General features: G+C 40.8%; 1 protein-coding gene across 1 annotated transcript in view; it reads left to right on the top strand.

Annotated features, from left to right (window-relative positions):
- LOC138045042 (tetratricopeptide repeat protein 27-like) overlaps nucleotides 1-13,876 on the top strand; it is a 41,353-nt gene extending 27,477 nt beyond the window's left edge. The window contains exons 21-28 of the mRNA XM_068891395.1: nucleotides 488-586; nucleotides 2,241-2,293; nucleotides 4,433-4,511; nucleotides 8,448-8,534; nucleotides 8,828-8,888; nucleotides 9,672-9,724; nucleotides 13,357-13,434; nucleotides 13,543-13,876. Of these exons, the coding sequence (XP_068747496.1) occupies nucleotides 488-586; nucleotides 2,241-2,293; nucleotides 4,433-4,511; nucleotides 8,448-8,534; nucleotides 8,828-8,888; nucleotides 9,672-9,724; nucleotides 13,357-13,434; nucleotides 13,543-13,701 (669 nt within the window). The 3' untranslated portion in view covers nucleotides 13,702-13,876. The remainder of the gene's footprint in view (nucleotides 1-487; nucleotides 587-2,240; nucleotides 2,294-4,432; nucleotides 4,512-8,447; nucleotides 8,535-8,827; nucleotides 8,889-9,671; nucleotides 9,725-13,356; nucleotides 13,435-13,542) is intronic.
- Nucleotides 13,877-15,585: the final 1,709 nt, after the last annotated feature.

Below are 15,585 nucleotides of genomic sequence, written 5' to 3' on the forward strand. Positions count from 1 at the left end.
TCATTGCATCCCTCTCATGAGGGCCTGTGGCGTTTATAATAACGAGAAAATGGCTAGTGGGTTGAACAAAGGCTGGTTTTTCTTTGCTATGAATACTCTCTATTCCCGCCGTCTTAAAGAACGTATATGAGGCTTAATTATATTTTATGTAAATTTTGTATTTGCGGGAAGCTGTGTTTTGTTAGCATTAAAGAGGCTGATATTTACTGCTTGGCTATCCAGCAAGAAAGTATATTTATATTCCACAAAACTGATTTGCATTATGATACACGTATTCCATAATTGTTTTCAATAAAATTATTAGCAACAAGGTAACAGTCAAAATACTTCTAGTACTTCATCACTGAGCAATTACTAGAAAAGGATACAAAGCAATTTTCCCCATAATATACAAATACTTTTCAATTGTCTCATCGATGACTAAACAGGAATGTATCGCACCTCAGTTATCCTGGATTATTGCTAGTTATACACTTTGTAAATGCAGGGAGGTGTTTGGTTCTCGCTCGGTTGTGCTGCATTGGCAACAGATGCTTTGGAGGTTGCCGCCACGGCTTTTCATCGTTGTGTTTCACTTGATAGTCGGGTATGCTCTGTGACCTTCAGTAATTACCTTAAGCGTCACTTCTTATTGTACATTTTTAACCCTTCATTAGCGGAGTCTATAACTGTTTGTGCTCGTATCACTTAGCTTTTATGTTAGGCTTTAGCAGCAGAGCTGGCAATGAGATTGAGAGCGTTATTTCAAAATAGAATGACTAATCTGGCCCCAGTTGTTCGGAGGGTGGATAGCGCTCTCCACTTGATAAATCACTGTCCACTGTACAACTCAATCGGTTTTGCTAGCCCTATCCGCTGGATAGTGATTTATCCGGTGGATAGCGTTATCCACCTTTTGAACAACCAAGGCCTGCAGTTTAAAGTGCTGCTATGACCAAAAAATCAATTTGTATTTTTATTTGGATTTCAAAACTATGTTAACTAAACACTAAGTGAGCCAAGTTTTGATCCTTGATTTTAAAAATTCACCTGTTTATTTTAAGTGGAAGTTTCCTATTTAATGGACTGCCACTACTCTCTTTGAAATCTTGAGAGAGCAGGATCGAGGAGAAAATGACGTCAAAGACTCAATAGTTTAAGAATGCAGTGCGTGTATACGCGGCTGAATTGATATGCAGCACGGGAGTTTCTGGCTTTCATACTTTTAAACTCGTGTTATGCACTTGCACACTGAAATTTAAGTTGTGAGAAAATGACGTACCTTTTCCCTGGATCCAACCCTCTGAGGTCCAACTGGTCAGTTTAGAACGTGAGTAATGGTAGCCTGCAAACGCAGACGTATTTCCAGGGGTCTTTTCTATCCCCTGAAAATTTTTTTTCCGGGGGAGAGAAAAGACGACCGGAAATACATCTGCGTTCGCAGGCTAGAGTAATGGCGGACCGTGAAATCCAAAAGTTATATTCGAAGTAAACAACCTTTGGATAAAAATCAAAGCTCAAAATTTGGCCAGTCAAGTGTTAAACAATCACACGTTCAAAATCTGAAGGAAGAAAGGAACTGATTCTTTGATCGTCGTAGCACTTTAAATGCCAAGTGCTCCAGGTACTTGTTGTTGTTTTTCGAATGAATCTGAACCAATTTTCTGAATTCGATGCATCAGAACAGTGCAGTGAACTTGTGGCACAACAACGAGGGCGATTGCAACGAGAGCACGAGTCATATTTCTCAATTAAAAGGTTTTAGGTTTTTGTATATCAGTCCAGTTTCCTGGTAAAAAGACCGCGTACGAAAACAGAAGTCCGTTCTATCACAAGCATCAGTCACAAATCATTTTTACCTCGGTGACCGAACTCCTGGCCCCAGAAACAAAGATCTCGCCTTCTAATATTAACACAGCGATATTTTTGAAAAGGTTTAAGTGTTGAGACGACATCTCAGAAACCACGCTAGCACGGTAGAGCCCTTCAGTGCTGGACACATGCTGAAGACGCTAAATTGTTTTCAGCATAGGCGTCATTCAGACTTATGCCCCTGCATTACCGGTTCTCAAGAACGACCACAAGTCTGAACAAGCCTTTTTCATGTTGCCCGGGAAACCTGGCCAGTGGTAGCACCACCAAAGGTGGTACTGAGCCACAATCCCCCTTTGAGATGTAGTAACAGTGCAACTCGCGTGTTTGTTTTCCAGTTCCATTGAATAATTAGAGGTACTAATTTTTATCTAACCTTTTCCCAACAGAATGCGGAGGCCTGGAATAATCTTTCTCATGTCTACATAAAGAAAGGACAAAAGTGTGTATTTGTGTTCTATACAGTTGTACTTTAAGGTTATTAGTATAGGAAATCGTATGAACGCGAGTGCATTTCGTGATTTATGGGCACGAGTGATGTTTTGAAAGTTCTCAAAATAGACCATATTCGTATTCTCAGTATTGGACTGGAACTACCTTGCAATGGAGGCTCATGCGGGGGAATATATTAAAAAGTATTTGCATTTGAAAAGATTTCCCGGCATTAGCCTCCATTGCATGCTAGTTCCAGTCCAATACTAAGAATACGAATATGGTCTATTGCACGAACCGTAGGCGAGTGCAATTTGAGAACTTTCGAAACATCACGAGTGACCATAAATCACGAAATGCACGAGCAGGTTCATACGATTTTATTCTCGATTATATTCTCAACAAAGTTACTCAAACGCGCTACTTTGTTCGTGCTCGTATTCTTCCAGTTTTGGGTTTAATTTTCTTTCAGTCGCCCATGTTTGCCAGACATTGAACCAGGTCTGTGTAGCTTTCAACGTGTTTTTGTTTTTCGCATTTTCTTTAAAGGGCCACCGACAACCACAAGTCTTTGCGGGCGTGCAAGCTATCGGCGCCATTTTCTGTAATACAGAAACTAGTATTTCTTGAAAAGTCAAATTCCATCGCCTCACATCGTCGTGTTTTGGATGTCCAGTAGCTTTTAACTTTGTTAATATTTTCCTTAATGTTTAAATATTGTATTTTTGGCGTTATTTGGGTGTTGTGTTCGTGTTAAAATCGAAATGAAAACTGTGAAGAAAGGTCGTCCGCCGAGGAAGGAAAAGCGCCATGTTATTTGGCTCACTACTTCAACCTTAAGATTATGGAACGAAAGGAGGAAGGCGTTTGGATTAAAAAACAAATCGAACAGCGAATTCGCAGAAGTTCTTCTTCACGGGATGTTTCTGAAGCGAACCGGCCAATTCGATTGCCCGGATAATAACAACAACAAAGGCGCGCAAAGGACACTGGTTGTCGGTGGTTCTTTAAGTGGCTCAACAATGTTTTGATTTGACAAAGCAAACCGACTGTCAGCCATTTTTTTGTCACTTTGGTGTTCAAATTTGGCGCTTCCCTGGTGTTTCCATAGCAACTTCCGTATTGCACTCTATAACCTGGATTGCACTCTATAACCTATTTATGCATTCGCCATTGGCCAATCAGAAACAAGATATTTTGTAGAGTATATAATAAGATAATATACACATTGTCTTGTCATATTTCGTTTACGGACATCTCACATTGCCCCATTTCACGCACGACACATATCGTGGTTTCTAAAATTGCTTTTTGTGTTACTAGTTAAGGTCATAATTAAGTTACCGGGTAAGTACGATCGTCCGGGTAAGTGTAGTGCTGAGAAGGACTGTTTGAGATGACATTGACTGACATCTCGACGACCTGTGCGGAAGCTTGTTCAGAGTCAAGTGATTTGTGTAACGTCAGTAGATAGTATGAAGACTCAGGTCGTAGATGTCGTTGGTCAACTTATTTGTGATGTTATTGGTCGACTGTCAGTTAAGCCTAGATGTAATTGGCTATCAAGACTAAACAGTGATTGGTGGATTTCGATCTGTCTCTACAATACATCTTAGACTTTGACCCGACATATAGACGGATAGAAATGCACCAATCACTGTTTAGTCTTGACAGCCAATTACATCTAGGCTTGACTGACAGTCACCCAATAACATCACCAATAACCATAAGACCACAGTTTTTATAGTATTTACTGACGTTACTCAAATCACTTGACTCTGAACATGACTTCCGCTCAGAAACGTCAGTCAATGTCAACTTAAAAAGTCCTTCTCAGGACTACACTCACCCGGACGATCGTACCTTCCTTTATTATGATATGACTCCTGGGACCCGTTTCTTGAAATACCCGAAACTTTTTGGGCCTCTTTCGGGTGTCATAATTGCCTCTTTATTTTAAGAACGGAGAGAGTTTAAGTCGACAAACCTCACTATAATTTTGCTTTTTGTTATCTTCAAAACATATTAAAAGACCAGCTTATGAAAACAAGCAGAAGGCAGTTCCTTAAATCGCTTTTCGGGCCCGAAAAGTTATGGGGACTTTCGAGAAACGAGCCCCTGGATTCAAACCATTTACGATTTTATTTAGGTCACGTGCACACCTTACCCTCAAAGAATCGCTTAAAGGAAACTATGAAAGCTGGCACGTCTGGGAGAATTTTCTATTGGTGAGTTCCGTGCCTACTGCGTTCGTAAAGCTGATGCGACAAAAGCTTCTTGAAAGAGTACAAACGTCTTGCTTTCTTGGTTAATGTATACGCATGTCATGATTATATTAGGGTGTTCCTAACTTCAACCATTGAGGAAAAGTAGCGGTGTTGGGAATGTTTGTCAAAAGAAGTGTCAATGGTTAGGGTTAGGGTTAGGGTTATATCACTCACCAAAGCGCAGACTTAAATGTCGAAATCGAATCGACCGACACATGGTGCGAAGACAGTCTCTGTCGATCCCCTAAGCTCACGAGGGATTAATAAATTCCATTCGGAAGATGACTTCCAGTTGGAGAGTGACATCGAAGCTATCACGAAGTTTATCAAGTTATGAGTCAAAGCCATGTAAATCCAACTTTAACAACATGACTGACACGAAAAACAGTGAGGCAGTCAAGCAACCAACCCATGCTTCCAGACGCTAGTGTGTGTGGCGGACCAGAATGACGAATTGTCGAAAGACTCGGTCATTGATTATGTATGGAAAACTGATGAGGAATCGGTACCGATCTCCAGATAGATGTTCTGTTTATATTTTATATTTGCTCTATCTCCGATAGAGCAAATATAAAATATAAACAGAACATCGATAGAGAACCGATAGAGCAAATATAAACATGCTCCCCGCGACAGAGAACCTTCCAACTCAGATGTAACAAATCTTCGAAAGTAGGAGATTCTAATTGTCGTTTTTATCTTGTTACCCAAAGGACCGCGAAACATAAAAAAAAAACTTGTCATGACCATTGTGTATTCAAGATCAATCTGTTACTAAGCGTTCAACAAAATTGAACCAACAAAATAAGAGTTATGTGTATCAAGAAAAAACAAGAGAGTATGAAGGTAAGAGAGGTAATCCCTCATATTGGCCATATTCCCATCGTAATCCCTCTTAAGTTATTTTTAGATCTCCTGCGAGATCCGGTATTCCCACGAGAGTTAACTGGTAGCCAATCATGTCCCCATTTTCGCGAACGACGCAAATCATTGCGTGGGAATTCGCTCAGCTGTCAACATTGGTAAAAATGGGGACATATGATTGGCTATCAGTTAACCCTCGTGGGAATACGGGATCTCGCAGGAGATCTCAAAAAAAAATTAAGAAAGATTACGATGGGAATAGGGCCAATATGAGGGATTACCTCTCTTACCTTCATACTCTCTTGGAGAAAAGCTGTAGATCGTTTTCACTGTCACACAACAAAAAAATTAATTCGAAACCACTCAATAAAAAAGGCCAAGAACTTGGAACGTTGTAGGAAACAATTTTTTAAACCACCTCTTCAATTCTCAGGTCTGTGCAGCTCATCGTTTCTGAGTTATTTGTGGAAGCATTTCACGCAACTTTGCAGAGTTGTATGGAGACGCCATATTGGTGGATCAAAGTGGTCCACCAATATGGCGGCCGGTAATCAACAAAAACATCTGTTGTCCACTTTGCGATGAATGAGCTTACTTTTGGCTCATGAGGTAAAATAGATGTTTATGAACACATCTCCTAATGTACTTAAAAGGCTCAAACTGTTGAGATTCAAAGGGATAGACATTTTTTCCAACCAAATATCTTTGGATCATGGTGTCACGCAACCCTAACCGTAGCCCTAACGAAAGACATCACGGAACTGGAAACTTGAAAAAATATATATTTCTATATAGGTCATTTTCAACCTCGTATAGATTAAAATTCAGAAACCTTGCGATCTTGATGTTAGAATTTAATGACGTCGCTGTGAAAACCATCTATTTATCAGGAGATATTGAATATACATGCACTTGCTGTGATCAATTATGGTACAGATCATCTGTCTCTTAAGTGTAACAGTAACCAATATAGTAGTAAATGTTTGTAACGTTTGTCGGAGGAGTGTATAACTGGCTCAAAAAGTGTTGATAATACTGAATGTATCTGCTCTTCTTGCCATTCTAACCTAACTGAAGGGAAGTTACCAGCCTTTTCTATAGCAAACAAGATACAGTTTCCTAAAAAAAACTCTTTTGCAAGAACCCTTAGGATTTAGGGTTAACCCCGCATTCCATTTATGCAAATACGTGAACTTTCTAGGCGTGGTCAATTATCTATCCATGGTAACGTTGTTAATGTGCCAGCTGATGTGAGTTCAAAAGTAACTACTTCACCAAGGACCATTAATGAATCATAAACCACACCAATTAAACTGAAACGACGCTTAAGTTACAAGCATCATTATAGGTATGAAAATGTCCGACCAGCCAAAGTGTTAGAAGGAGCAAACTACCTTGTGTAGACTAGTGAATTGTTCTAAAACGAGCAAATACAAGTAGAGAAAAATTGGCAAGAAAATGTGTTCACTGCTCTTTCAGATCCAACTGCTGTAGGCATTAGTAACATTAATGCATGAATGGGAAGAATTTTTAAATGTTCCTACCACAAGTAGTAGTGTTCCTGATTACATTCAAACGTTTGCTGAAAACATCCAAAATGTTCAAGTAACTGTCGATAGACGTATTGATGAGATTGCAACAAACTCTAATGACAATAATAACACAGACAACAGTGATGATGAGTGGTGCGAAGTAAAAGAAGGACCGTTTGGTGTCACATATACTTTACTGCAACAACCAGGTATCACTGAAATTTGCAGATGGTATCTAGCTTTGCACCAGGAGAGGGTAATAGACCATTAGGTATATTTATGAACAAAGACTCTGAGTTGTTGGCATTCCCAACAATTTCTGTGGTAAAACCAGACCTGATAACAAGGAGAGAAAAATACCAAGGAGTTTGTTTCAGCACAATGTGTAAGTAGGAATTAAGAAGTCGAGATAGGAGAATTGCACAATCAGTACCAAAGATCTTTTATAAGTTGAAAATCAAATCAAACAAATTCAAAATAGCGCATCTTTGTCTCTTCGAAAATGTAAATCCAAAGGGAAGAAATACGCAGGTGACCTAAAATCAGATGATTGTGTAAATAAATTACTACATCTTGATGAACGGTTTAGAGTATTAAAAAACTAGAGAGGATCACCACCTTATATTGAAAAATGCAAAAAGGTAATCCCACATGGTTCTGCTCATTTTCTACAGCAGAAACGAGGTGGTCGCATCTTTTGAAAATCCTTGTTAGACTTGTGGAGAAAAAAAGAGCTAACTGATGATGAGACTAACAATATGACCTGGCAGCAAAAATCAGACCTTATTCAAAAAGACCCTGTCACCTGTGCTGGGAACTTTGAACACATGGCACAGCTCTTTATAAAGGAATTGTGAAAGAGTAATCTTATTCCTGTTGGAGAAATAGAAAATTTTTTTTTTAATTTGCAACATTATTTACAGTACACACTACTTACAATATTAAAACTGGCGACGCCACTGATAACGTTACCCGAAATAAGGGTATCAACAACTCGCTTCACAGTCACAGTACTTACAAAACTAACACTAACTTCTATCCCCAGGGTTAAGTTTCAGCAAAGTGGATCACCTCTCATACATGCATTATTTTGGGTATCTAGTCGCATATGAGATCTCCCTGCGCTGTTACACCATTATCTAGCCTGCGAACAGGCTCTTTCGTAGCCCCGAGTGGATAGGGGCGGGCCCCAGTCCTCTTGCGGCTACAAAAGTAACGTCTCGCGGCAAAAGTACAAAAGTAGCCTCTCAGTAACGACAGTGGCACTTTGATCGTTCTAACGAGTCAAACGCTCGGGGTCGCTGTTTTGTTCGCAGTTGACTCTTTAAGTCGGTGTCGTGCTCTCAAGGCTATCAGATTTGATTTTGATGAAGAGTTTGTTTCAAATTTTAACATGCAAGGAATGACATGTTATTTACCTACGAAAGTTACTGATCTTTTTTTTTTCATTCTTGAAGGAACTTATCTTATGCTGTTATATCTTGGTTTATTCTCATTACAGGTCTCTGTTGATGTTGGTTCTTTCAGTGACGCTATTACTGCATATCATCGCTTGATGGACTTGCGTGACAAGTACTGTGATGTTGAGGTTAAAATTATGGCCACAGTTGTTTAAGAGCGAATAACAAAAATCATTTGGACAGCAGCAGCGGAAAGGGCTTCCCATCGATCCTGGCAATAAGTGGTACCGAGATCTAAATTGAACTGACCCAAGACCCACACCCAATTACCCATAGCGGCACTTTTCAGTGAAACCACCATAAAAACCATGTCCTCGGCTTAGCGATGGAAAACCTGAGAAAGACCCTCGATATAACGAACTAGATTTCCCAGTAATATTTACAGCCGTTGATATGAAATAAATGTCTGTTATTTTTTCAGATCATAGGAATTCTAGTAAAAGCTGTGAATCAGGGACTTTTAGACTGTAATAAAAAATCAGGTATGGTGGCAGGTCATCTGGCGGTGGACTTTGCCAGGCGTATCTATCACGTTATTTAGAATATTGCAGCCCCTTCATGGTCGTAGGTTCGAATGTTGGGTCAGGGTTAGGGCTAAGGTTAAGGTTAACCAAGTGAATAGCCTATAGTCTTTTTTTCGGGCGCGTTACACCTTGAAACATCGTAAGTTGCATTTGTAAAATATAGTTTGTACTCTAAGAATACTCTAATTAGTGTCAGTTTCCTAGCTCTTGCATTCACCAGTAGTTTTATCAAGTACGTACACGACTTAAATAATTCCTAGAATTTCCTCAATGTCTACTTGTTGAAATAAATTTAATAGCTTGTTTGACTTATGTTCTCGTGTAATTAGTTTGCAGCGTTTATTTTTGCCAACAGTGAAATTTGTAAATGTTTGGTACTATTATAAAGGCTTGGCGGTATTTCCATTCTTCACTGAAAGCAAGTCTTGCCTATCTAACTTGTTGTCCACTTACACTCCCTAGTGGAGTAAGGAATTTTGAAGGAAGGCATATTCTTGGTTTGCACCCACGTGACACGGCGGCCATGTTGGATGGCAATACAATACAATTTCTTTTCGCAGAATTTGCATGATAATCAAGTTTAGCTCCCAGCAGAGAGACAGGTTATTCTTCTTACCTCCAACATTGCCGCCGTGACGTCAGATGCAAACCATCAATTAGGGATGTAGTGGACTGCGGGGGGAAGGGGTAAGGTAGTTGTGAATTTATAGTTCATTCATTTACTTTTTCCTTTGTTTTAAGCGTCGGATCTCAGGCCGAACCTTCTTAAACTAATGGGAAGGCTTACTTCTCAGGTACGTTTGTTTTTGTTGTGATAGTACACTGTAAGTGCGCTACACACTATGTCACTGGGTTGTAAGAGTGTAAGTCAGTGGTGCCAATAGGGCCGCAGCGCGTGCATAAATCACGAAAATAAACAGGTCTGTTGAAAGCGTGCTTGAATTTCAACAAGTGAGCCCCAAAATCGGCAAGACGCTGATGAATAATAATGCAGCTGCTATTCCCAAAACGATGGAATTACCTGGTGTAAATAACCTCGGCTATGAGAATGAGTTTTTGACTTTGCAGAAACAAGAGGTAATCGGCACCCAACCATGGCGGCTACGCTTATGTTAGCTGTCTCTACTTTTAGTGCTATTACGTTCTGGCGTATACTGCCGCCTCTATAGTCGGTCAGCAAGACCATCTCACTGCCATCGTTACAACTTATTGCTTACGAATTGCTGAATCAGGAATTTATAAATCGAGGCGAGCGACCACCAAGTGGTGTAAACATGGCCTTCTACCTCTGGCTATCCCAGGTTTTGATCCGCTGTTCGACATCACGGTTTTTAAGGATGTCAGTATTAATCCTGGCCCTGGAATTGCTGGTGGTGATTAACCAAAGTCGCCGCTTCCTACGCGTGAGGGTCTTGGAGTTCCTGAAACAAACCAGCCATGTTTGACAAGCAATTTTCATAACCGCGGTAACCCTATTTGCCATATTCAATACTCAAGACATGAACTACTCGCATCAGCCCCCATTTCCTTGGGATGATAAGTGTTTTTTCAGCCAGCTCAAACAGCAAGGGATTTTTCGATACAGAGGAAAAAGAGCAGGGAAAAAGCGATCGAATAATAATTTATTCTCTATTGCTACAGAAATCACTTGCAGCGATCTACATACCGTATCTATGACAACATGCACAGCCTCCCCTGGGTACTCCACTTTTCAGGGCAATAACAATCGCTCGTATGGTGATGCTAGTATTCCATCTGTGCTCTTGTGTAATACCCGCTCGCTTACTCCAAAGATCGACGAACTTGCGAGTGTTTGCTTAGTGAATTCTGTATAACAGTCCTGGCTTCACGAAAACATCCCTGACTCCGCCGTCCAACTCAAGGATTATGTGTGGTGGAGTAGCCGCATATGTCCGATGCAGGGATCCCTTTCTCTAGACTTCCCGTCCTCAAGCTGAATGATTCTGTCTCTGAGACCCTGTGGATTTGTCTTAGATCTCGGCGACTGCGCAGGTCAATTTCAATGAGACAGCGCCATTAGAAACTTTGGCCGCTGGATGACCGCCTTCTCCTGGGATCATTTCTTCTCTATTGCATCGTGTGTGGATAAGTATAAACTATCAGCGGCGATTGACTTCTTCCTACCCTTGAAGTCAACCCGTGCGAAGGAGTCAGATAAACCCTGGATAACCCCCAGAATCAGGACTTCAATATCCAGTAGACAAAAAGCGCTCTCAAAATTCGGAAAAGATTCTCCTGAGTTCCACCGCAGGTGCAACGAAGTCCAAATCGCCATCAAAAATTGCAGATAAGTGGTGGAAAAATGTGAAGAGTTTGTCGGGATCTTCGATCGCTCGTGACCAATGGTACCATCAACTAATTGGCAGAACAACCATCTCGTCTGTCCAGGACCTCTGCGAAAACATCAATCAGTACTTTGTTGGTCTAACATCCCCATTTACCCCTCTTACGCCTTATGATGTCAACAGAATCCCTGTGCACTAGATCCCGAACTGCCTGCTAGTTGCACCAAGGGAAGCGTACATGGCACGTTGGGCCATTAATTAATGGCCCTGACGCAATTCCAAATATAATTTGGAAGTTGTTTGCCTTTGAGCTGGCACCGGTAGTGGCTGATTTGTACAATGCATCGTTGCGCGAGGGGTTTCTACCATCTACACTCAAGCGCGCATTAGCAGTGGGCTTATCCAATGACAACATGCAGTGTACCGCATAATGATCAGATAGGTCAGGGTCCTCAACATTATAGTTCAATACAATATCCTCAGTTGCCCTTGTAATTATCAAGTTCAACGTGCCTTTACGCTTGTGTGTAGGCTCTGTAATATGCTGGGCCAAGTTATAAGAGTCTACAATATCAAGAAATTTAGCCGCCAGACGATCACGAGATGGTTCATTGACATGAAAATTGAAGTCACCCATGATCAAAAGCCTACCAGAGGTAACTGAGAAGTGTTCGAGCAGATCGTTGAAATCATGAAAGAACTGGGCGGAAGTAAGTTTATTAACTTTTGACGGAGAAGGGCGATAAACAACTGCAATTCTAACAACTGTTGATGCAGTGAGCAATTTCACCTCCAAGTATTCAAAAGTCAACATGGTACATGGACGAATGAATATCCCCCGGGGACTCAGCTCATTCACAACACGATTGGATAACCCATCTGACTTGGTCCAAGTTTCAGGAATCCCCAAGATGTCAATTTGATGATCAACTACATGGTCTTTGATTAATAGCGCCTTATTATTTATAGAGCGCGCATTTAAAAGACACATAGACATATGGCAGGCATTGCTGGCCTTTAAAGGCAATCGCTGAATGGTAATCAGATTATTGGGATTACGACAATATCAGGCGTATGAGCTTTTGTTGATGACCTCAATGTGTGCGATACACGGCAGACATGACATAAGTCTTCCATGTTCCTTTTTGACGATGGTGTTGTATTTATTGTCATCAGGCTTGAGTGACGAGTGGACATTGTTTTCGAAAAAATGCGAGTAGATGTTGAATGGTTGCATGATAAATGGCTGTTTTCCTGGCCATGAGAGCGTTGAGTAATTCGCACTGGTATATTGATAATTGTGAATCAGGGCCGGGCTGCGGGTGTATATCGCCACTTAGTTAAATGTGCAATTCCAAAAAATTCAATGAAGCCACTTCATTGTTGTAGTAGGTAATACGAGATTTGTAGTATCGTTTTACCTGAATGCTATGAATGCCATTGTTGATGGTCTTAAATAAGGTAATTTAGTATTCAGATTCAAACAATTTACCGCAAAGAAGACAAAAGGACCAGAAGTGTTGTTGATTGTAATCCCCATTGTTTCCATGGTTGACGAAGATGCATTGAATCATTGGCCTCGAAAGCCAGAATTATCTGACAAAAAATCATGAATTCTACTGTCATACTTTAATTTTTTCCCAAGGAAAGCAGTCTGTCTTTTACCAGATATAAAAACATATCCATCTGTATCTAAGACGATTCCAAAAGAGACGGTTTCAAGGCATAAAAGTACCAAAATCAGGGAGCGCACAAAGCCGTGGAACATCATAATAGGCCATTTCCGAGTTCTGGCCTTCCTCATCTTCAAAGCGAGTCTAAGTGCGAAGTTTTTGTTATGAAAATTATTTTTTATTCATATGTAAAGTAGAACTAATTACCATCACAAAAACTTCGCACGTAGACTCGCTTTGAAGAGGAGGCAGAATTGAACTCGGAAATGGCCTATTCGCCGCTTTGGCACAACTGCCAAAGACGACAAGGTTCCGTTCGCTTCCTTTTTGAAGATCAGTTGAGAGGAATTAGAAAGACTGAACAGCGAAACCTATGGAGATGTAACGTGAACAGTTGATTTAGGTTAGTGGCAATTGACCATGTTAACTCGTCTTTCATGTTTTTAGGTGACCAACAATTCTGAGGTGTGGAAACTTTACTCGGATCTTTGTTGGAAAGAAAAATCTCAAGAAGACAGAGAAAAGGTTTGCTCTGCTTCGCTAACTCTCGTTTTGAGATGATCGAAATGTTTGATGTCTCATGCACGCATTATTTTTTGCATATTTCGGTGATTAAATGTTTTGAATTTTTAGGCTTTGCATTTTTTGGTCAAAGCACACCGAACTAGGACACAGTCTTCAGGCTGGGAAAATGACATAAGTCAATTCAAGGAAGTTATAGCGTTAACTCTTCACCTCAGTGATGGTAAGCAGTCTCTCTTACTCCCTCATTTTTCCTTCGGTTTCCTGTAACAGCTTGGAAATAATAAAACAGAATTAGAAAATTAAACGAGCCTTAGCTGTAAGGTAAAGTTTGATTGTGATTCTACCATATCCGTGGTGAATCATTAAGGGATAATATGATAGGTGGACACGGTTATCAAGATACAAATGAATACAAAGGAAAAGAACACGAGGTGGGAAGTAGAAAAAGTGTGAGGGAGGGCATGTTAACCCTCACTGAGTCACCAGGGATGTGGAAATATCACAATCAACTTCACCTTACAGGTTAGGCTCGTTTAATTTTCTAACTCTACCCAATCACGGTGACGTCACTTCCGGTTAACATGAGATTTTACAGCAATAAACGTGGACAGAATTATTCCAACCCACAAAATCGATTTATCTAGCACAGCTCCAGCAAAGCTATTTCCAGCAATAACGGGTTTGTTATATATGGGACTTAGGAAAAGTTAGTTGGCAAGATCGTCCGATGTGTTACAGGATTTCATCAGTGGGATTCAATTGACCGCTCTCGATGCAGTTGCTGATTTGGCGCTGAGCCTTAAACTTCGCTATATCCCCCATAACAGCTTTAATCCATCGCGCAATTGCACTCGTACCAACGTTCCAATAAGGCATGACATATGAAAGGAGAAGATGGCCATTGCCATGGTCACGGTTAGCTGGGTTTTTCCAAGATGGTGTTCAAGAGTAGAGTAAGTGACTCTTTAGGGTATTGTAGGGTTCTTCCTAACAAAAAACGACATGAGGATTTTCCCAGCTCTGTCCGGCTTGACATGATCCTGGATGTAGGATAAATAATAATCATGAGTTTTCTCCATGGTATAAATTCTCAGAAATGACGGTGTTTGACACCGCTCCCCCGAGGGTTAAAGCTAGCCGTTTGAAGGTCAGGTCTTCGAGAGAGAGCTTGCCCAAAGGATGCAACAGTTCCACATACTCTAGGACAGGATTAAGATCCCATGTTACCTGATATCGAGGAGTAAGGTTGTAACCGCAGTTGAACACACTCTTCAGGTAGTGCACTATAAAGGGATGGTTATCCACAGCATAGTGACAACCAGGAAATTCATATCCCATTGAATAGCTTTAGAGTTCTGAGCGAGCTGTATTAATCGTCGAGTATGACAGTCGGGTAATATGAAAGCGTGGAGAAACCTTAATACATCGTTCACACTCGGAGGCACTGAGTGGATCAGTTCTCTCTTGTAGACCAAATGCGCACCATTTGCGGATGTGAACGTCATACTGCTTTGTTGTCGCTAATCATTCGCTTCAAGAGGACATGAGTAAGTTGGCAATCTCGCCCGGAATGTTGCCCTTAATGAACTGTCGCCGGACACCTTGCATTTCAAAAGTTGCAGTTTTCAGGCCCAGAGGGTGAGCATCCCCACGTACCGGCAGAGAAAAAGATAAGTGTTAGTGAAGTGTGACCAATTCACAGAGAAAGCATCCACATATGATGCATATGTGGGTCTTGATTCCAGGAAGCTTAGATACTAGTTTGATATTTCATTCTACTTGCAAATAGGTCGATCTATGGAACACCGAAAAACACTTTTTTTTTTTCAAACAAGCCACAATTCAGTTCCCACCGACTCTATCCCATCTTAAAAACGGGGCGAAAGAGAATCTGAAGTTACATTAAACCACCTCGGTTGATCCGCAGCAGAACGCCAACTTTGCTTCTTAAAGGGCCCATAAGCAAATTCAATAGGCCATGGTATTGCATTCCTTGTTCCTGCATCCCCGATGGCATCAGTGATGTAAGAAATAGAAGTCATGTTGTCAGACATGATCCTGATGTGCTGGTTGGACAGTAACCCGAGTAAGGACATAATCCCCAGCCTCGCGGAGAGTGATTAAGCATCTCCTGTAAACTTATATTTGGGG

Source organism: Montipora capricornis, chromosome 4 (genome assembly GCF_036669925.1).
Source record: "Montipora capricornis isolate CH-2021 chromosome 4, ASM3666992v2, whole genome shotgun sequence".
Lineage (NCBI taxonomy): Eukaryota > Metazoa > Cnidaria > Anthozoa > Scleractinia > Acroporidae > Montipora > Montipora capricornis.